Source organism: Natator depressus, chromosome 11, assembly GCF_965152275.1.
Source record: "Natator depressus isolate rNatDep1 chromosome 11, rNatDep2.hap1, whole genome shotgun sequence".
Taxonomy (NCBI): Eukaryota; Metazoa; Chordata; order Testudines; family Cheloniidae; genus Natator; species Natator depressus.
In genome coordinates this window covers 13,572,167-13,595,335 of record NC_134244.1, presented here as the reverse complement: position 1 = coordinate 13,595,335, position 23,169 = coordinate 13,572,167, and the positions used below count along the sequence as shown (strand labels likewise).

General features: G+C 41.2%; 2 protein-coding genes across 5 annotated transcripts in view; one reads left to right on the top strand and one right to left on the bottom strand.

Annotated features, from left to right (window-relative positions):
* Nucleotides 1–8: 8 nt before the first annotated feature.
* FAIM (Fas apoptotic inhibitory molecule) lies at nt 9–8,400 on the top strand. 2 transcript variants are annotated; one of them, XM_074967205.1, is made up of 6 exons: nt 38–141; nt 2,509–2,567; nt 3,672–3,807; nt 4,751–4,979; nt 6,319–6,368; nt 7,974–8,400. In XM_074967205.1, exons 2-6 carry the CDS (start codon nt 2,524–2,526, stop codon nt 8,121–8,123), a joined length of 609 nt encoding a protein of 202 aa, XP_074823306.1. In that variant the 5' UTR covers nt 38–141; nt 2,509–2,523; the 3' UTR covers nt 8,124–8,400. The 2 variants fall into 2 exon arrangements, with proteins under 2 accessions (XP_074823307.1, XP_074823306.1); XM_074967206.1 differs by lacking the exon at nt 2,509–2,567 and having other exon boundaries at nt 9–141.
* A 2,520-nt stretch (nt 8,401–10,920) lies between these two features.
* Nucleotides 10,921–23,169, bottom strand: part of PARP9 (poly(ADP-ribose) polymerase family member 9) — a 36,541-nt gene continuing 24,292 nt past the window's right edge. For all 3 annotated transcript variants that reach the window (XM_074967198.1, XM_074967197.1, XM_074967199.1), the window contains exons 7-10: nt 22,068–22,442; nt 20,521–20,672; nt 18,928–19,102; nt 10,921–12,003 (exon numbers count right to left, since the gene is read on the bottom strand). In XM_074967198.1, the coding sequence (XP_074823299.1) occupies nt 11,564–12,003; nt 18,928–19,102; nt 20,521–20,672; nt 22,068–22,442 (1,142 nt within the window). In that variant the 3' untranslated portion in view covers nt 10,921–11,563. The remainder of the gene's footprint in view (nt 12,004–18,927; nt 19,103–20,520; nt 20,673–22,067; nt 22,443–23,169) is intronic.

The following is a 23,169-nucleotide window of genomic DNA, read 5'->3' as shown; positions in this document are numbered from 1 at the left end:
GCGCTGCCGGTGGGTGCGCCGGGCGGTCGCTCTAATCGATGCGCTCCGCGTCGCTTCCCTGCCCCCTGGCGCCATTTTGGCCGCGGGGGCCGGAGGGAGAGAGGCGGCTGCGGGGAGCGGTGCGGAGCGCGACCTGCCCAGGTACGAGAAGCCCCGGGCGGGCTGGCGCCCTTCGTCCTTTCTACCCTCCGGGGCGCTGCAACCTCATCGCACCCCCAGAGCCCACCGGGGCCTGGGTGGCCGCAGCCCCCGCGGCCTCTGAACCCCTCCGAGTCCCCGCGGTGCCTGTCCGCCTCCGCCGCACCGCCTGGCCCACAGCGCCCTCCCGCTCGGGGAGCCCCGGCCCCCGCGCTCCCCCGGCCAGCTGCAGCGGCAGGACCCGACCCGGTCCTGTCGGGCAGGCCCAGCGCCCTGGCGGGGCGAGCAGCCCCCGCTCCGCGGTAAATGTCCCGAGCCCCCGGGCTAGCCCCGCTTGGGGAGAGCCCCTGACCCGCTTTCTCGGAGACCTTCTGCCGCCCCATCCTAATGTGATCTCGCAGGAGCGCCCCTTTCCCTTCTAAAAGTGGCTCCTGATGATTGGCTCCCATGGAGATAGGGGTCAGCAGGCCAGGAGAGGACGGACGGGTCGTTCCGCCTCTCTTACCGATGGCTCGGTTCGTATGAACAGCGGTGTGTATGTCTGATCAACGGAGAGCGTAGGTTGGCTGGTCAAGTCAAACTTAACATGCCTGTGAGAAGCGGCGCTGTGTTTAGTCAGCGTGTCTGGTTAAATACCACACGGAGCTTGTCTCTGGCCAGGTGCTCTTATTTAGAGGTAGGAAGTAAAGCGACGGCCATTGCTTCTTTCACATCCAGAAAAGTAGGGTAGTACTAGTTGCCATCAACTGCGGGGGGGGTATTGATTTGGGCAGGGCCTCTTCTCCCTTCAGCCCCCCTCCAACAGAAATATTCTGCTTAATCTCATACTTTACTGTCATTAAGATCAGTATTCTTTGTTGTAATAAGCTTGGTAGCAGTGATGTTTTCTCTCCCTAAACCAATAAAATAAATAGCATTTGCATGAATCTTGCTCCATTGGTAGAAGTTTTCTGGACTTCTAAAGATGGCATAGAGAAGCGGTGGGAAAAGAGTGACAGCAGAAGGGGCATACTGAGTGCTCTTTTTAAACTTTTTTTTAACCTAGTCTTTATATAAAATATAAACATAACAGAACGTATATAATAAATACATGCACACGCTGGAAATACGATTTAAATAACAAAATTCAATGTTCATTATTTGGAAAGCCTGGAGTTAAAAATACACACAAAAACCCTGAACCTGTAGAGGTCATTCAGGGCATCCATTATTGAAGTGATTAAACAGATAAATAAGTGACATGTCCTATGAGTATTTGGGACTAATATATTAAACTGCAAAAGTATGGAATAGTTTCATGTGTGATCAAATATCTTTATAGTTTTTCCAAGCATTTCTATTAATTAGACCATCATTTTTTTCAATTAGTGCTGTAATAAAGAGGTCACTAAGCCAGTCTGCCTAATTGCAGAGTTCCATTTTCTCAAAATAACTCTTTTGGACACTAAAATTGTTCATGCAATCCATTTCTTAATGGATTACCATTTTTAGTATTACCAACTCATCCAGCACCCCAAGAACACACAAGCTTGGAGAAGGAAAAAATAGTGACACAGTTTTAGAGAGAGCACTTGAGTATGGTGTTCCAGAACACATGCATTTTTGACAGATGTAGAGGATGTGTGAAAGGTTGGCATGTGGCTATTGCATTCCAACAGTTGTTGTGAGTTGCCAATCTAGCCTTAAATAAACGTCCAGTTGTACCTGTTTAATACCTTGTTCTGGAAGAATCACAAGGATGAAAAACTTGAAGTATCTTTCACCTTAAGCCACATATCCTCCCAGGTTTCTGTTGTGACAGTAAGACTAAGTTCCTTTTCCCGTTTTTCTTTGAGACTGACTTCTCTAAAATTTCTGGGCAGTTGTGTATTATTTTTGTGTTAATTCTGTTTTTTGGTATGGATGTCCTGTAAATTTTCACTACAATTACATATTCAGCTGCCAAATCTCAAAGTGAGATATACTTGAGACACAAAATTTTGATCTGGCGTGAAACTCTTCCAAAGGAGAGGGATCTTAACCTTTTGACCTGAAGTTAGTCAAAAGGACTTCTATCGAATAAGCGATGAGTCACTATGTACTCTTAACCTATGTGGATAAATTGCAGATATAAATTCAATGAAATATTCAGATCATGTATTGATTTATATTTCAGTGTTGTGTCTAACAAAAGTCCAGAACTGTATTACATTACATTTCATACGTGTCATATGTGTGAAAGCTCCCTATGTTTTTGTGAAAATATCCGTGGACATTAAATGGAAAGAACTAGGAAGGGATTACTTCTCAATTAAGATGGAACTGCAGTACTCGACGTTTTCTTTGCTGCCATTCTGCTTTTCTCTTTCCTTGCTGCTAATTGGATTTAAGGCCGTTCTGGTTGCTATGGCATCCCGTGAAGAGATTACTCTCTATGAAGATGAAGTAAGGTAAAAAAAAAAACCCAAACACTCACTGCAGTATAAACTGGTCTAGAAAGATGTCTGCAATTTGAAATTTAATGGTCGTTTGTGATCAGATCTATGGATGTGCAGATTATTCTCTTTAAACAAATAGTGCGTCATAATACATGCATGTACACACACATCAGATATTACCTAAGCCAGTGGTTTTCAACCTTTTTTCATTTGCGGACCCTTAAAAAATTACGAAGGGAGATGTGGCCCCCTTTAGAAATCTTAGACATTCTGCAGCCTTCTAGGGGTCTGCAGACCACAGGTTGAAAAAGAGTGACCTAACTGCAGGTTTTTTAACTTAGTCACACTTTTTGTGTGATATTTATTAAACAAACTGTTAAGGTTGAGTTTAATAGACTAGAAAAGATTTACAGTAATACCACAAATGGTTATATAAATTCTCTGAAATGTAAAAACCTAAAATGATTTGTAATGGGTCACTCAGTTTTTACTGTATGTTAGAAGATGCCAACAAACAAGATAATTTACTGATGAGAATGAGGAATTAGGTAGTTTTGTAACTACTGTTCTTCTGTAGTTAGATGTTTTAGCACTTACATGGATGTATATCATAGAATCATAGAATATCAGGGTTGGAAGGGACCTCAGGAGGTCATCTAGTCCAACCCCCTGCTCAAAGCAGGACCAGTCCCCAACTAAATCATCCCAGCCAGGGCTTTGTCAAGCCTGACCTTAAAAAAAACTTCTAAGGAAGGAGATTCCACCACCTCTCTAGGTAACGTGTATATATATGCATATAGTATTTGTCAAAGTAAAACTATGTTTGCCTATTTCTGTTCTATCTGTTTTAATTTTTGTGGTCAACATAATTTCATTGTGTGCCTCTTAATCTGTTTCAGTTTTAAACTTTTTTGCTATATTTGATTGTGGTTGAGAAAGTAAATAAATAAAAGCTAAACCAATCTTTCCTACAATCTACAGCTAAGTCAATTCTGGATCGGGTTACGTCAGCTTTAACAAATTAAAAATAAAAATCCTGAAGTAAGAAAACTTGGAACAAAATATACAGCACATTAATAGAAGAATTATAAGTATTTTAAATTGTTATTCCCTCAGGTCTCGCTACGGCTACCTGGAGAAGATGACAGATCTGGTGGCTGTTTGGGAGGTTGCTTTAAGTGATGGTGTTCACAAGATTGAATTTGAACATGGAACTACATCAGGAAAACGTGTTGTATATGTAGATGGAAAGGTAAAATGAGTATGTGCAAAACACCCAATACTTATGTAAATGTATCTTTGTGTGTAGAAAGTACTATGACTTGTTAAACATAATAATAAATAGAATGCAGGCTTTGTACCCTTGTAACAAAGTTAACTGAGTAATACTTAAAAGGAAAGAATGTATTTCAGGCTGCAATATTGTACCTGGGTTTGCAGTCTTCATCTCCCAGATATTATCCCTTTGGGACAGCATGGCTGATAGCTTTCTGCCTTATTGGGAAATAGTAGTTCTATTTGCATTGCACATGAGAATCATTGGTATATAGCTTCTGGCATCTAGTGTTCAGTACTAACATTAGACTCTACCAATATCTGATGTCATTCACTGGTAGTGCTTCTCCAGTCTCTTATTGACCTCTTCACAATATAAGAAGGGCAGGGTGCTATCCACTTCACTGTCCTTTCTCTCTGTCTCTCTCTCTCCTTGTTTGTCTTGCAGCAGTGGTAATTAACAGGCAGACTGCGGGCCAAATCTGGACTGCCAGTCGCTTTTGAACAGACCCTGAAATCTTTTTATTTACTTATCATCTTTCTTTATTATTTTCTCTGGAGTCTAGACTTTTTCTATACCTTGACCAAGAAATTTGGACTTTCACAAAAAATAGACTACCCTTGTCTTACAATATGAGTTTGTAGAAATACTAACAGGGATTGATGTCTGATACCTGCCATGCATTCTCACATGCTACAGCTCAGATCCTGCACACAAATGCATCCTTGTGTTTAGAGAACCCCACTGACATTAATGAGACTATGCATATCTCGCTACAGGTCCTGTATCTGATACCGTGACAGTAGTTTGCGCCAGTTCCTCCATATGCTACTTGGCTTGATATTTTCCGTAATAAGACAACAATATTTGACTTTTTATTAACACCCATTTTCTTCTTTTTAATTATTTTATTCTTCAGCAAGAAATAAGAAAAGAGTGGATGTTCAAACTAGTGGGTAAAGAAACATTTACAGTTGGAGCAGCCAAAACAAAGGCTACCATTAACATTGATGCAGTCAGTGGTTTTGCATATGAGTATACATTGGAGATCAATGGGAAAAGCCTCAAGAAGTACATGGAGAACCGGTCAAAAACAACGAATACCTGGATATTAAGCTTGGATGGTATGGATTGTAGAGTTGTGTTAGGTGAGTTAATATTGAGTTAGTTCTCGTCACTGTGCTTTTTATATAATCTTATATGCCTTTTTTAGGACTTAAGAACTCTAGGTTCAAGTCCCTGCTTCACCACAAAGTTCCTATGTGACCTCGGTCAAGTCACTTGGGGAAAATTTTCAGAAGTATTTAGAACCTACTTTTTGCATCTGCATCTTTATCTTGGTGCCTACTCCCAGTGGGAATGACTCTTAACTGAAGGTGGTAACCATGATACCCTAAGTTTATCTTGTTTAATGTGACCATTTAAACAGCTAGCCTATTTCTAAAATGGCTTTTTTGATAAGTATTACATCTTCCTGTGGTTGAATTGTCTTTTAACTTATTTTAATTAACATGGGAAATGTTTTGGATCCAAGATGTGTATTTATATTTGCATTTTACCTTGATATTTACATAAATAAATAACCCTTCCCCCCACATTTCAGTAACAGGTAGAGGGCTCACATTAGGGACTCGATCCTTATACTCATTGAAGTCAGTGGTAAAGCTCTCAATTGATTAATGATGCAGGATCAGGACTAGGAGAGGAGAGGCCTGGAGACATGTTTTCTTCTAGAGGCTGAAGGATAGAATGACTGATAGTACCAAAAGCTGTATTAAGATCAAGTGGTATGAAAAGAGCAGGGGGGATCCAGGAGTAGGAGCCAAATCCTGCTCTTTTGATTGATTTTTATATGGCATGGGAGAGGCAAACATGATTTGGTCCTAGGACAGTAACCACTCCCAGACAAAGACAGTTTCAGAAATATGAAATCTAGAGTGAACGTACTCCAAGAGGTTATGTTGGGTAATGTAATTAGAACAGTGCTTTACAACAAACAAAAATTAATAATTGTTTAGTAGCAGCCTATTTCCTTCTAATTAGGAAGGTGCATGAGTTTTCAAAAATTTAAGAACATGAAAAGTTTGAACGGTAATTAACAAGCTGTGTGTTAGTTAGAGGGACATCCCCCCCCAAAAGTTAGGCAAAAGTCAGAATTTCAAATCATGGTAACTTACTTACAGTCAGTAACTCAAAAATCATTAATTTTTTTTCAAACTTTGCAGAAACAACATTTTTTGGTTTCAGAAAAATCACATTGATTAAACCATTTTTTGGAGGCAAAAATGGGGCTCTCTAAAAGAAGCTAGTTGCAACCTTATGAGAGAGCCTCTCCTTATGGAGACAAACTTTGTAATTCAGATATTACTATTTATTTGGAACACATTTATGGAGTTATAGCTACAATTTCATGGCAAACATTTGGAATTTCTATATCTTTTTGGTCTATAAAGAGGCATGCATCTTTTGTTTTTCTCATTTTTACAGAGAAGGACACTATGGATGTCTGGTGCAATGGTAAAAAAATGGAAACAGCGGTATGTGATCATTTACAAAGGCTTTTGTTTGTTATACTTATTCTGATTTAACAACTGAAATAAAACACACCACCGTTAGAACACTAATATTGACATTATGTATCAGTGAAATAATTCAGATACTATACGCAAATACCTGTGGGCCTTTTAAGTAAAGTATTTTGGGGAGGAGGAATAGGGAGCCGACTAAATTGCCCTGTGGATTATAGAGCTAGCCAATTCAAATCTATCCAGGTCAACAGTAACAATGTTAAACATTTAAGGCCTGATGTTCAGAGTGGCAAAAAATCAAATGACTTTTTCATGCCTCTAAATGGTCCCTCCAGTTCAGTGTTTAGGCCTCTTGACAGAACAGTGTAGGGAAGTTTGCTATGTTGTACCTATTCCTGTGGATAAGAAGACTTCCTCAGTCCGTCATTTTGGTAATCTTACCGTTACTGAAAATTAGAGTAAAAAGGAAAAAAATATATTTTCTGCAGCTTTCCCTATGCAGAAGGACTGCAAAACCTATTTCCTCACCAGACATTTGATCCTGCATCTGTTACTGTCATGAGTAGTCCTATTGTATTAAATTAGACAGGGTAGGGAAATGAGGTCTTCGTTTTGCTATACTTTGAAACTATTTTTCACCACGTTCCCAAGAATTCTTCTTCCAGAAACTGTTAACAGTACAACCTTCTGCCTCCCGTGGAGCACAAATTCTGATTTACTACTCCAAGCATTCTCAAATATTTCCATATTGTCATTCCCCATTATAACAGAAAAAAGGTTTGGGATTCCCCTCCCATCTAACTAGGCACAAAGGAAGGGGTGGGGGGAGTGGCTGAGCCCGCCTGAAACCTGTTTGCAACTTCTAGATTGAGAACCAATGCACTATTCCTAGTGCATGGGTTCTTAACCTATTAACTCCTGCAGGTAGTGTGCCTGCATGATTGCCTGCCAAACTGTGCTTATATGTTAGGACAGCATTCTGGCCTCTTATTGTATCAGAAGATAGACTTAAACTCCATTTGGCCAAGATGGCATAATCCAAAACAGGAGGTACACACCTGGAATTCTTTAAGCATCTGCAGTACAAACATACTCCAGAGTTGTTGTTGTTAATTCAGGGCACACATGAAGCCTTTTGCACAACTTAAGTTCCATTTAAACCATATAGACCCTGTAAGCCTTGTGTTAAAGATCTTATTCAAGTCCTTTGAATTAATTTATGGCCAATTTCAGCTATGGTGGAAACCAGTGCAAGTTAATTGACTTCAAGTAGAATTACACCAGAACCCAATTTGGCCTGTTTTAATTAACTTTATCAGTCACAGTGCTAGCAGAAATTTTTCAAATGTCACAAAACTCAATATTTTACAAAACTTGTCTTTTTTTGACCACCGCCTGATTGTAACACACGTACATAAATAAATCAAAACTGCTGCATAATCAAATGCAGTGATTTTTCAGCCACCAAAATACCTATCAGGTTTCTTCTAATTACTGGAGCTGCAGGTGCACCACAACTCTGAAAATCCGATAATAGATGCCTTATGAACACTGCAGTACTTTGTTAGCCAGCCATATTGTTCCTTTTCATGATATTTTGTTTCCTGACCACAGGGTGAATTTGTAGAAGATGGAACAGAAACACACTTCAGTGTTGGTGATCATGACTGTTGCATTAAGGCTGTCAGTAGTGGAAAGCGAAGGGAAGGAATCATTCATACTCTTATTGTAGATGACAGAGAAATCCCAGAGGTTTTGGAGTAGCCTGGAGTTAATCTGTTATAGAAATAAAGATCAGGGATTTTCAATTACTGTGGTAATTAATGATTTTAATATGTACTTCCAGGTACATTTAGTTTGTGCTTTTTATTTTCTGGTTACTGTATATGAAATTATTATAATCTTTTTGAGGACCAGATGAAAATATCCAATTATGTACAGCCTCAGATATTACCAGTTCTTTTGTAAACTATATAAATATATAACACTAAGTATAAGGAGGGGAAGGTGGACTTAAGTAGGGATTGTTTACAAGGAAATCTTTGTTACAATAATAAAATGCAAAATAAATAAGCAGTGTGTAATATTGAATTTTGAGACGTGTTTTAACATGTGGTTGTTTCTTTTCACGTTCTACATTCAGCTGCTCTGCACAGTTTTTACAATAGTACACCCAGCTCTGAGCTGCTATTTTTTTATTGATAAAATATTTCTTGTAACATGCTAATGTCACTTTAAAATTCCTATGGTTGCAGTTAGGAAAATAAATAGCTATGTAATTGCTGAAGTTAATAAAACAAAATATTGAAAATTTAGATATTCCATATTTACAGCACCTATACTAATATATACAACTCTTATTAAGAGTAAAGGGGGAGAGAAAGGTACTGTACAAAAAAAGGGAATGGACATCGCACTAGTTTGTCTAACATCTGTACATTAAAACTGTTGTAATGACTAAATAGCTTCTGCATTCGAAGTAACTATTTACTTTTAAAAATTCACTGTGGTGCCAAGACACTTTTTAAATGAAATATTTTGATGAAAACTGACAGTACTATGAAAGCCCCTTCCAATCCATCATCTAGCTAAACAAAACTTAAACCTACATTGATGTGTGAACAAGGGAATACAGTAACTCCTCACTTAGTTATACCTGTTAACATTGTTATATTGCTAATCAGAGAACATGCTCGTTTAAAGTTGTGCAATGCTCCCTTTATAACATTTGGCAGCCGCCTGCTTTGTCCGCTGCTTGCAGAAAGAGCAGCCCGTTCCACCTAGCTGATGGGGGGCTTAGAACCAGGGTGGACAGGCAGCCCCTCATCAACTCCCTGCTCCCCTAAGTTCTGTGTGCGGCAGCTGCCCAGCAGGCTACCAGTTGCTGACAGTTCAGCTGTCCCTCCACCCACTGCCAGGTGCTGCTCCTGCAAGCCTCCTGCTTGCTATTGGGGAGGGGGGGGGAGAAGGGGCCTAATGTCAGGGTGTCTCTCTTCCCCCCTGCTCCGATCCCCCGCTTACCCCATCTCTATAGAGTGGGGGGGGGGGGCTGACACATGGGGAGGGAGCTTGCTAGCAGCAGCTGCTGTCAACTTCCTGATCTACTTAAATCAGCAATGTACTTAGTGGGGTCAGCGCACTTAAAAGGGGGGTGTGTGTGTCTGTCTGCCATGCTGTCTCCCCTCCCTCTATTCTAACTGCCTTGTAGAGTGTGAGTCTACATTAACAATGTGTTAACACTTGAGGGCTCAGCCGAGTGCTAGTTCATCATTTAGCGTAAGGCATTCTCTGGAAAATATCCCACCCTCTGACTTGACCACGTCAACCAAGCTTCACAATCATCAGTGCTGTATATAGTATTAAATTATTTGTTTAAAACTTATACTCTGTGTGTGTGTATATAAGTCTTTGGTGAAAAAAATTTCCCTGGAACCTAACCCCCGTTATTTACATTAATTCTTATGGGGAAATTGGATTTGTTTAACATCATTTCACTTAAAGTCACATTTTTCAGGAACATAACTACAATATTAAACGAGGAGTTACTGTAGTATGTACTGAAGTCCTTTTGTGAGACAATAGCTTTATAAAGCATTGACATCTTATACTTTAGGTTTCAGACTGTGGCTAATGCATTGCTATAGTTATGAGTGGGATGCCTTTTGTTCCACACCCTGTTTTGATGTATTAAACTGTAACAAAGATAAAAATCCTTTCTTTTCAGGCCAGAAGCAGACTTTATATTAGATGATAATCCCTTTGACTGTTGCTGAACTATTACAGCATCACAAGCTGTTTTTAAAAGTTGATTTTTTTTGGTCAGCAGGTATATAAACCAATTTTAAATTAAAATGTCCTAGTAAACATATATGTAGTTCTTGGTGGTCATAACTGGTCAGGCAATAGAGGATGGGCCAAGTTCTACTTTTACGTTTATCAGTGAGTGCATTGAAGTTAATGGGTTGCTCAGGTGTAACTAACACCAGAATCTGGGGATGTTATAAATGTTGCAGACTACAGTCTTTGTTTTAAAGAAAAACATGAATGCAAACCAGTGCTTGAGATTTGACTCACCGAGTAGCCTTTTCCTTTGGGCCCTCAGTTCAAGTCCCATTCTGGCAACCAGTCTCACACCCAGGACTTGTACTTCTAGCTCTATTAAAATGACCTGGAGGGGTTTAAGCCTTTACTAAGAGACAATTTTGCAAGTATCTGAGGACATGGCTAAGCTGTTTTTTTTTTTTTTTTTTTAATAATTCAGTTCACAGCCTTTTCCATACTATGACTGCAAATTACAATGAAAAAGTTTCAGGCCACAGGCCCCTGCCAGCTAGCCATAAAGCAAGATCACAACCCCCCTAAAATCTGTGTGGCCCCTGATGATGGCTAGTCCCAGGTTCAGAACTAGGCTTTATTTTTTCAAAAAAATCTTTCACAGAAGACCATGTTGAACACATAGTGATAGCTAACTGAAGTTTGACTGTCAAAGTCAGGAGCCTTAATGTCCTGTTAAGAGGAGAAAAATCAGAACACGTCAAGAGTTTGGTTTATTTTTGGTCATGCAATTTTTTTATTCCTCAAACATGTCACCTGTAGCGGTTGGCACCTTGTACAGCTAATAAAAATGATTATAGCAACACAATTATCGCTACTAACACCGCAAATAAATTTACTTTTTATAAGCATGTAAACTTATTTATAAAATAACACTTCCAAAGATAATGACACAGCTGTTGTTGAAACACATGGTAGATGGTTAGCTAAATAAGTGAAAGCAGAATTAAAAATAAAATAAATGAACAGTCTAAATACGTGTTTTAATCTCAATGGATTACTTTGGACTAGATGGTTTTTGCTAATGTGTGATTTTTAAGTTTATGAAATAGTTTCAGGTTTTTATAAAACAGACATTTCTGTGACTAAATCTCTGGTGCCTTAGTAAAATAAAATGCATAGTGTGCATACTGTGGCTATTTATAGAAAAATAAAATTTCTGCATATTTTTGAAGCTGTATATTGTAACCACCACAGGAATGGTGAACTGAATTCTGTATCTAATACCTCTTCCGATACAAAATTATATATAGTTTTAACTTTCTTAGGTTATCATACTGGTTAAGCTCTTGTATATACCAACATGGATGTGTCAAGATTGTTAGGTGAGGCACCATCACCACACTACTGTACTAGAGTCAGATATGCTACTATTTGGGTTTTAGCAGGAAGCTCTCTGTACTCTTTGTTATGGGGGAGGCTCTGTGCCCACGGTCCTGGGGAATGCCTAAGTCCCATGGTTCTGATGAACTCTCATCTACTGGGCCCCTGGTTGCCCAGTAAGGCCCTGACCCCTCAGCCCAAATCTGGGAACATGTCAATATATAGTGAGGAAGGGCCTGATTACTGTTAAAAATGACAAAGGTTTCAGGCCTGTGAACATCATCTACTACACTGTCATATACATTCATGCCATCTGCATCAACTGCTGGTGGCACAATATAAGACTGTTTGCCCTCAGTGTATAAGCCTGTTACTACCTCAGCCTCAAACACACAAATTAGATGGTCCAATTCACACTTTTCCTTGGTATCCTCCACTAGGTTTCTGGGGTTCCTGATAAAGTAGATGCCAGCTCCATATTTTTGTTCTGGAAATAAAAAAAGACAAAAAATGAAAACGGTAGACTCCAAAGAATGAGTTTTATTAGGGTTTGCAGTGTTGTAGCCATGTTGCTCCCAAGATATTTGAGACAAGGTGGGTGAGGCAATATCTTTCATTGGACCAACTTCTGTTGGTGAAAGAGACAAGCTTTCGAGCCACACAGCTCTTCTTCAGCTTGTCTCTTTCACCACCCAGACCTCAAGAAGAGCTCTCTGTGGGTTCAAAACTTGTCTCTTTCGCCAACAGAAGTTGGTCCAATAAAAGACACTACCTCACCCACAATGTGTCTCTCTTAATAGGGTGACATTTTTTTCTCATGGCTCCAACCCTAAAGATTAGAGATGCCTCTTGATTCTGAATTGCACTTCCTATTACCTTTCACAATGCTCCTATGTTGGTCAAAAAAACTGAAGAAAGAAACGTCTGCTGATACTTTTCTCTGTTCTAAATGCTGATGTACTTATTCTGCCCTCAGATACCTGCATACAATTCCCACTGACTTCAGGGAACAAAGGGTTACTAAACTGTTCCATAACTATTGTTCTTCTAGTTGTGATGCACATGTCCATTCCATTCTTGGAGTATGCATGTCCTGTGCACTGCTGTCGGAAACTTTTTCCCTCCGTAGTATCCGTTAGAGCAGCTTGAGCACCATCTGCCGCTACATAGCCTTGTGACCGTCATAAAGAGTGGAGCCACCCTAACCCCTCTCAGTTCATTCATGCCAGAAACGCCGATACAGGGGGGTAGGAGGGCGAGTCATGGAATTGACATGTGCAACACTTCTCTAAGAACAGCAATTATGGAACAGGTTAGTAACTGTTTTTTCTTCTTCAAGTGATTGCACATGTGCATTCCACCCAGGGTAGGTCTACACTGCAATAAAAAAGACATGCTGCTGACCCATGTCAGCTGCCTCTGGCTCGCAGGGCTCAGGCTGCGGGACTATAAAATTGCAGTGTAGACGTATGGGCTTGGCCTGGTGCTGGGCTCTGGGACCCTCAATATATGCTGGAATGAAGAGTGTGTCAGCAAGACTCCAGATTGTCTGGACCAGACAGAGAATCATTTCCACTTCACCAAGTAAACAGAGGTAGTAGATGGCTTCCTACTATTTAAGAGCACATCCTGAACCTCTTTGGAACAAAAAGAAAAGGAGTACTTGTGGCACCTTAGAGACTAACCAATTTATTTGAGCATAAGCTTTCGCGATGAAGTGAGCTGTAGCTCACGAAAGCTGATGTTCAAATAAATTGGTTAGTCTCTAAGGTGCCACAAGTACTCCTTTTCTTTTTGCGAATACAGACTAACACGGCTGTTACTCTGAAACCTGTCATCTTTGGAACAAGACTCTTCCCAATGATCTATCCATGAAACATGTAGGCTGTTAAATGAAGTGCCTGCAAGTTTGGGTGGAGCAGGTGACCATGGTCTTGAGAAATCACTTTTGGGTCCAATGGAAGCAGTATCAGAGCTTTTACCAAAAAGGAGAGGAATGTGGAGAACCAGTGCTCCCGAGGCCAACCTGGAATTACAAATATGAGTTGAGCATGTTCCTGTCTAATTTTTAGCAAAACTCTGTGAAGAAGTGGGATTGGTGGGAAAGAATACTGGAGTTTGCTTGTCCAGGAAAGTGTCCATTACGGAACTTTGACTGTGACCTTGAAGCGGGGTGGCCAACCTGAGCCTGAGAACGAACCAGAATTTACCAGTGTACATTGCCAAAGAGCCACAGTAATAAGTCAGCAACCCCCACATCAGGTCCCGTCCCCCCCCGCCCCACTCCCAGCACCTCCTACTCACCATCAGCCCTCCCCACACCTCCCGATCAGCTGTTTTGTGGCATGCAGGAGGCTGTGGGGGGGACAGCGAGGGCACGGTAGGCTCGGGGAGGAGGTGGGAAGGGGTGGAGTGCGGGTAGGGCCTGTCGCAGAGGCAGGGGTTGAGCAGTGAGCACCCCCTGGCACATTGGAAAGTTGGCGCCTGTAGCTCCAGCTGTGGAGTCGGTGCCTATACAAGGAGCCACATATTAACTTCTGAAGAGCCGCACGTGGCTCCGGAGCCACAGGTTGGCCACCCCTGCCTTGAAGAAAGCAAAAGGGCCAGCACTTCCTCTTGGTTCTTGTTGCAAACTCTACCTAGGGAGTCCCCCACAGCTGGAAAACGCACCTGGCTACATTCGGACATAGAGACCATCTGGGGTGACGCAAACAATCTGCTTAGGTTGCATACAAGCTCGGATGGTTTCTCGAACTGGCAATACAAAAATCCCAGAGTTTGACTGCCTTGTGGCAGAGCTGGAATGAGCAAGCCCCTCCCTGCCTGTTGAGACAGGACATTGCCATTGTGTTGTCTGTTAGAATACGTGCAGGCTTTTACCCTTGATACGGAGTAAGAAACCTTGACATGCCAGGCAGACAGCTCTCAACCTCCTGACATTTGTGTGTAGAGACAAGTCCTTTGTGGACCATAATCCCTGTATCTGAAGGGAACCTAGATTAGCCCCGCCCCCCCCCCAACCCAGAGCAGACACATCTATCACTAACATCAGGAAAGGCTGAGACAGAACAAACATACACATGTTTACAGGATTTGTCCACCAGTCCAGAGAAGCTAAAATCTGAAAGGGTAACCTCACCACAGGCCTTAGAGGGTGACAGCTCAGAGATAATATAGAGGCCAGCTAAATCTGTAGTTCCCTGAGGAGCAATCTGGCATGTCGGACCGCATATGTGCAAGATGCTGCCTGCCCCAGAAGCCTCACGCAATTCCATGCTGTCATAGTTGGGTGAGCCGTGACATCTAAAACAACTGATTAAGTTGTCTGCAATCTTGATCATGGAAGGAAAGCTCTGGCTTGAGTCGAATCCAGGAGTGCCCCTATGAATTCTAACGTCTGAAATGGGGAGAGGATAGATGTCTCCGTGTTGATTGACAGTCCCGGAGCTTTGAAAGTTGACTGGATAAGAGAGATGCTGGATAGTACCTGAACTCTGGATTGGCCTCTCACCAGTCAACCATCCATGTAGGGATACACTTGCATACCCAATATCCTCAGAAACTCAGCTACCACTGCCTTGCATTTTGTAAAAACTCTGGAGGCTGCAGGCAGGCCAAAGGGTAGCACTGAACTGGAAGTGAGAATGGTTCACCAGGTACCTTAAATACTTCCTGTGGCCCTGGATAGATCACCATATGGAAGTATGCCTCCTTTAAATCAAAGGCAGCATACCAGTCTCTGGGCAACAGGGAAGGGATAATGGAAGCAGGCAAGACCATAGAAAAAACTTATCCTTTTCTGTTGAGTTTATGCAGGCCTAAAATTGATCTAGACCTCCCTTTGCTTTCAGGATAAGGAAACAGAGGGAATAAAGCCTCTCTATGACACTGAGGAACTTCATCTACGGCTCCCAACCAAAGCAGAGATTGCACCCCCTAGAGAAGGAGCTCCTTGTGACAGTAGTCCCTGAAGAGATCTAGAGAAGGGTTGGAAGGAGGGGTAGAAATAAACTGAAGTATCCCACTTCCACAGAGCTTAAGACCCATTGGTCTGAAATGATTGAGGACCAAGGACCCAGGAAGTGAGATAGATGGTTTGCAAACACAGGGAAAGGAGAGGCTGGAATTTTGGAGACCGGTACGGTGTCCTCCATCAACCCATCAAAACGTTTGTTTAGTAGCCCCAGGGCACCTCGATGAGCTAGGAACCATTGCAGTAGAAAGAGGTGGTCTGCATCTATAACCTCTATTATTTTTCTTGTTGATGTGCAAGAATAGCATATAAGTGGGTCTGATGCAGATGGAAGTGCTTTCTTTTCGAGGCAGGTTTATGTATGCCCCACAACTTTAGAGTTGCCTTGGAATCTTTTAAACCATGAAGTTTGTCATCTGTCTACCCTGAAAATAGAGATGATACTTCAAATGGCAGGACCTGAACTATCTGCTGGACTTTCTGGGCAGCCCCAAAGACTGCAGCAATGAGCACAAGCACATGGTAATAGCAATGGCTGTGGCCCTAGCAGCCAAGTCCAAACTGGCTTGGAGTGATGTTCTAGCCACCAGCTTTCCTTCGTCTACCAGTGAAAGAAACTTGTTTTGCATCCTTTGGTAACTTGTCCTTAAACTTTAATATTGAGTCCCAGATATTGAAGTCATAATGCCCTAACAAAGCCTGTTGGATGGTGATTCTAAGTTGTAACCCAGCTGTAGAATACATTTTCCTACCAAAATGAGTCAGGTTTTTTGGTGTCCTTTGGCTGAGGTTCTCAATCTGTGGGTTGGAACTTCAAATGGGGTCACCAGGACTGGCTTAGACTTTCTGGGGCACCGGGCTGAAGCCCAGGCCTCACTGCCCAAGGCCGAAGCCTGAGGGCTTCAGCTGTGGGTTGGGGCTCAGGTTACAGCCCCCCTCCTCAGGCTGAAGCCCTTGGGCTTCAGCTTTGGCCCCCGCACCCGGAGGGGTGGGGCTCGGGCTCCCCTCACTGCCCATGGCAGTGGGGCTTGGACGGGCTCAGGCTTCTGTCCCCTCCTCCTGGAGTCGTGTAGTAATTCTTGATGTCAGAAGGGAGTCATGGTGCAATGAAGTTTTTTGGTCCTAGGTTTGAAGTTCCTACAAATTTGATAGCAATCTGAGATGAGAGATTCACTCAGGCACTTTAAACAACTGGAGTGTGGGTCACTCACAGGCATCTGCTTGGAACAAGAAAAATAAGGCTTGAACCCCCTTGACCGAGGCATTCTTTGGTACCAAAAACAGAACTGGAACCAAGGGAACTGAAAAATAACATTTAAACAAAAAAACTTAATCACTAACACTAACTATCTACCAAAAAAAAGGCATACTGAAAGAACTTGCTAAGGTAAGACCAAGAAATTCAGCAACCATCATAGGCAGTAAGAAGGAACTGAGGGAGATCAGGGGCATCTCTGCTCTTTAGACCTGCTTGAAAGGGCGCACAGAGGCAGAGGGCGCTTCAGCCACTCCACAAGGACTGCTGAGGGGAAAAGTTTCCAACAAACATGTGCTAGGCATGCGCGTATCAAGAGTGGAATGGACATGTGCAGTCACTTGAAGAAATTGTGGATGTTGGTATCCAAGGGAAGAATTTCTCCCATAATATTTAACTATGATTCCAGTGTGTAGTGTGACAAGCAATAGTTTGTTATAGTAGACAGAGGCAAAGTTGAAAATGTTCTGTATCTAAACACATTCTTTCCAAATCTTATTTTGCTTTGAGATAAAATTAGACTTAGATGTTGTCCTATTTTGTCGTTTATTATTTTGAGCACCCAAAAGCATCTTAGGTATTTCACAGAAACACGGAAAGGCATGACTCCTGCTTTCTGAAGATCTTACAATCTTAGCCCTGATTCTGCAATTGATAGCACACAGGAAGATGGCTGCATTCTATCATTTGTAGGACTGGGGCCTAAATTCTTATTCTCTTCATCTGTAAAAATTTCTAGAATAGAAGCTATGTGGATTGTTACGCGAGCTAGAATAATAAACAAACACCACCACCAAAGTCCTGCACTGTGCTTTATGACAAATCCACCTTCTTCATCAGTGGTCTCCAAAGAGGGATGCGCACACCACAGGGGGTGCGCAGGACCATCTCTGGGGGTGCGCGGCAGGAGGAGCGCCACTGAAGGAGTGCTGCTGGCACAGCGGCAGCTGCACTCCCGGACCTTTGATTCTTCGGCGGCACGCCGGCGGCAGCTCGGCTCTCCCCGCTCCGTCGATTCTTCGGCGGCACGCCGGCGGCAGCTCTTCTTCTTCTCCTTTTTTTTTTTGCGCTTCCCTAGAGCTGGCCCTGGGGGTGCGCAATCCAAAAAGTTTGGAGACCGCTGTTCCACATCACTTGTCTGAAAGGCACTGTCTGTCTATTTAGACTGTAAACTCCTTAGTCCAAAGACTATATCTTCTTCTACAGTACATTTTGAAAAGCACCAAGCTTATTCCAGAGGATTCTTAAATGATATTCCAAAAACATTGGATGGATCCTTGTATGTATATAAAATTGCTTTATATCAAATTTGTTCAGTTTTCAAGTGAAAAGATGCTGGACCTGATTCTCCACTCTGTTAAGTAGTCTTCCACCACTGTAATGCCATCAACTTCAGTGGATTTACACTAGTGTAAAACCAACGTAATGGAATAGAGAATCAGATATGGCTTTTTTTCTGTCAGTGCCACACTCAAGCTGGGATCTGAAAGTAAAGCTGGGTTCTTTCTGACTCATACATCAGCATCAGTAATAAAGATTCTGCAGTTAGATCTGTGATAACAATTCTGTTGATGATGCACAAACCAGAATGGAAGCCAGCTCATTCTCCCAGAGCTGCATGGGCTCTGCTGTACGAACAGGAGTGAAAAGCGTAAAGTAAAATCTTATTGTTCTGAAGGTAAGTGGATATGACTGAACACACATAAAAAATAGATCTCTTGTGTAAGAAGGTGCCATTTTTCTGACCTAAGCTGAACTTTACTAATCAACTACTGTTTGTTTTATTTAAAGAAGCAAAATATTCCTATCACCAAGTGCACACTCCAAGTGAAAATACTAAACATTCAAATATCCAGTCCAGTGATTCTAAACCTATTTACCATTGTGGACCACATATGCAGCTCTCTATGGGTTATGTGGTCCACATTCATACAATATACATGCTACCTGTATGGCCCTGAGGATGTCACATGGGCCACAGCTGCGTACTGATTGGGTCGCAAGCAGGCTGCAGGTTGAGAACCACTGGTCCAGTCCTTACTCTTCTGTATGGAGCAATACTAGCAAACTGGCACATGTAGAATGGCTACATTATTGTTTGGAGCAGAATTATATAAACACTATTAATGGCATGTTTCTGCAATCTTTCAACAGCATTGTAAAAGAGGAAAGCAGTAAACTACCTAGTGGAGGGGAGTATGTTCTCTGAAATCCAGCTCTGCATACCAAGCTACAGAACTGAGCGGGAACACGCTGGTACAATCTATGGCATATCTGCTTGCCAACAGTTTTTCCTTCTACACATTTTTTAATCCGTTGGAAGGCAGCTGATAAAACAGGATTATGTATTTTTTCTATCTGTAATATAAACAAGAAGAGAGTAGTATAAACAGACAGTTATAGATCCATACCACTGAAAGCACACGCTGTCACTAGTATAATTTACAATCTTCAATTTAACAAGCATTTTTTTTTTTCATTTTGAGCTAATCAGTAGCACAGCCTGCATATATCTAAAGTGTGCAACTGCTCAGGAGAAAAAGTACCATGACCCCAGTGCTTCTCATTGAAGTCAATAGGAGCACCACTGTGCCCTGTTCCAGTGATTTCTAATGGGTGAGTTGTGTTGTACAGATGTAAGTAACAACCATAAATGTTAATGAGAGTTGCGTATGTGGTTAGGACCTGATCCAGCCAGGGGCTGAGAGTATCCTGTGAGGGTCCTGACTTCAGTGAGAGTTAAAGTTACTCAATCTCTCACAAGATCAAGCCACACTGAGAAAAGTCTTTGGACTGAATTGTGCCTTTCAGGCACAGTTCTGCATCACAGAGGATGGGGTTTGTTTGTTTGTTTGTTTAAGTAATCTTATCTACTGGAACTGTGAATGATTTCATATCCATAGCACTGTACAATCCTATTTTGAATCCTGCTGAGCTCTTGACCTCAATGATACATTGTGGCAATTAATTCCACAGGCCAATTGTGCAATGTGTAAAACAGCATTTTCTTTTATCAGATTTATAGTAGCTGCCTTTCAATTTAATCAAATATCCATTGTTCTTGTATTATGAGATGGTAAATAGAAGTGTCCGATTTACCTTCTTTACACCATTCATTGTTCTGTATATCTTTATCATGTGTCCTCTGTATCATCTCCCCTCTAAATGAAATAGTCCCTGTTGCTTCAATCTCTCTTCCAATAAGACAGAGATGTCAATGCACTTGACCAAGGTCATACAGGGAGTCAGTGATAGAACTAGAAACAGAATCTAAAAGTCCTGGCTTCTAGTTACCTGCTATACCATTAGATAATGCTCCCTCCTCCCCACAGAGAATATATCTAATACAGAGACTTATATTTCTCTATGTATATGCTATACATCTTCATGTTCCCTTTGTGATTAAACTGGAGCCTGGAATCTATTACTGATTACATCAGGAGCAGAATAAACCCCTTGATCCCTGAGAATTTGCTACAACCGAGGACTTGAGGCTGCAAAATATAAAATAAACATACAGTACCTTCTGAAACAGTAAATGAAGATTTAATTACATCTTTTTGAGTGATCAGCTGTAACTTTTTTAAACAGTCATCTTAATTGAGCAATAAATCTAGGTTTCATTTGCAATTTCACTAAAGTTCATTCAAGTATTATAAGGAGCCAACTGATTTTGATCTTGTTCTTTTTTAAAAATGTATCCTTATTAATTGCATCCAGGTTCTTATAAATGTCTGATACCTTAAGATTCATTTTACCAAGGATACTCTCTTTACCTTGAGAACACGAAGCCCAGCTTTTTCAAATAGTTTTTCTCGGTCCTTGAATTCCTGGCAAAATGATTCTACTGGAGAGATCTGGTAACGCATTTTAGTACCCCCTGTCTTGTCTCGGAGTCTTTCTGGAGGATAATCAGTTTCCAGTTGGCCTGGATACAAGTAGCAGGATATTTAATAATAATTTAAGACTTTTAGCTTGTTAAACTCACCCTAAATGCAACAAAGTCAGTGGAGGAGGAAGTTAATAGTTTATTTTGGTTGCTTAGTTAACAAAGAAGAGTGTTACATATTCTCCGAAGCAAGCTATTTGGGTCATCTGAATCAAGGCTCCTCCTTTACAGAGATCTTTGATAAGGGCAGTGATGACTTAGGAGGTCTGTTGAGGGAGGCTGGGATACTGTGCATTCTTTTGTGCTATAAGGGTCAACTGGTTATTGCCAGTAAGTCATGAGTTTACTGCTAAATTAGTTTTAATTTTAAGATTTCTGTTTTAAAAAACATCAAGGACACTTGGAGCTTGATCCAGAGCTCACTGAAATCAGTGAAAAAGCTTCTACTGAGTTCAATGAACTTTGGATATGGACACTACAGCACCTTTTTACACTCTTGTACATTTGAATAAAATAACTATCTGTCCAGATCTAGAAATTCTTTAAGTGATTCAACTTTGCTAAGGACATTACAGCTTACATTTAAATTTGCTGAATATATTATGCCTGTTAAATCAAGTTCTACTAAAGGAACCAATGAAAAGTCAGAAACAGAAGAGACACAGGATGTATCATCTCCATTATATAGCTCTGCATTTGTGTATCTATCTTTTATACAATGGAACCCATCTTAAATGACCACCAAAATGACCAGGAAAAATGGTTGCCTAATAGGCTTTTAACTACAGGCCAAATAAAACTGACCTGGAAAAAGGGGATATTTCAAAGACAGGAAGTTGCCCTTTGAGGTAGTATTTGGTACAGGTTTCAAATTCATTCTTATTGTCACTCCACTGAAATAAATTAATTGACTTCAGTAATTTCTATATTGAAGTCAAAGGGTCTGATTCACTCCCACCAGAGCAACTATCTGTGGGACGCTGATAGCACTAGGTGTGCTGGCAGGAGGGGAGTGGCAGCAAGCAACCTACAAAGTATGCAGGACCAGTTCAGCAAGGGTATGCACTGATTCAACACATCTCCCAGGGAGCCTCAGATGGCTGGGCCGTTAGGCTGCCTTTCCTAGCGGAACTCCCAGAGTGAGGATTGGCAGCATAGTCACGTCTGCCTCAAATAGCATGGCTAGCCCAGTGAAATAAACTGCAACCCATTGGAACCTTGCCCAGTGAATCAACTGAAGTCAACAAACTAACACATGGTCTTTCAAGGCTTTGCATAGTGCCTATTACCATAGTATCTAAGCACACAGACTAATCAGACCCTACTGTATATTCATCATACATACAAACTGAAATACAAGCTCATCTAAATATTGGTAACCCACATACATATTCTCCGCTTCATATTTGTTTTTATTCACTTAACCACACTGACCCTCTGACAGCAGCAGTTCCTCTTGTTTGGCTCTATTATTCTCTTGCACATCACACAGTAAATTTTCAATCATGAACACCGCATCAATTACAGCACCAGGAGGACCTTGAATCTCTAATCTTGCCTTTCCACCAACCACTTCTTCCGATATGGATACACCGAAACGCTGCAGACGAGACAGTTCTGCATGATCTTTTTTGCTAAGGTTAAAAATGTGATTGTTTTCTATAACGATAAGGTGACTTTCCTGGACTTGCATTATGTTTTTGATCCATATTTTTGCTGCTTCCAGTGCTTCACAGCGGTTTCCAGTAAGTTCAATGGCTGGTCCAGTTTTTTTATTCTCTGTCTCCGTTTGTCTGTCAGAGTGTGACCCTGAAAGAAATACTGATTATACAAGTGCAACTGGTAGACTGAAAAGTTCACAAGTACTGTCACAAGCTTCTGTATGCAGCCTGAGATTTTGCAGCACAAGGAAACCTTACTGCCCTTATGGTACATTCAGAATGGGGATATGACGACAGACACTAAGGGGTAGATTTTTAAAGATATAAATGGCAGTTGGGCATGTACCTCCCATTAACTTTCAATTCTGCCTTTGAAAATCTCCCTTTAAGGGCCTAATTCCACTCCTATTAAAGTCAATGGCAAATCTCTCATTGATTTATGTGGGACCAGGATTTGGCCTTAGTAATAATTAATAAATACAGTTTCATCCCACATGTATAATATCGTTACATTTTGAAGTCAAATTAAATGGTAGTTCCTCTTCTGTGAGCCATTTAGAAACTTGTTCTTAATTTTCATGTTTTTCCACATTCCTCTAATGTGTGGTTTAAACAGAAGCTGCTATTTCAGGAGACACTGGAGATGATGAAATTAAATATTTACACAGACTGAAACCATAAATCTTGCTTTTAAGTCTCTAGTTAGGACTGTTTTTGTATTAAGAGAATAATACACTGTAGCTCTACAGGGAAGTGAAGGAGAGGACACTGTTCTACTCACAAAGGAGCCCTTTTAAATCCCTTCTGGTGTTTGGCTCTGGATAAATGAAGTACTTTTTGCATTTTAACTACATCTGTGTTCTCCCTGGATTTTT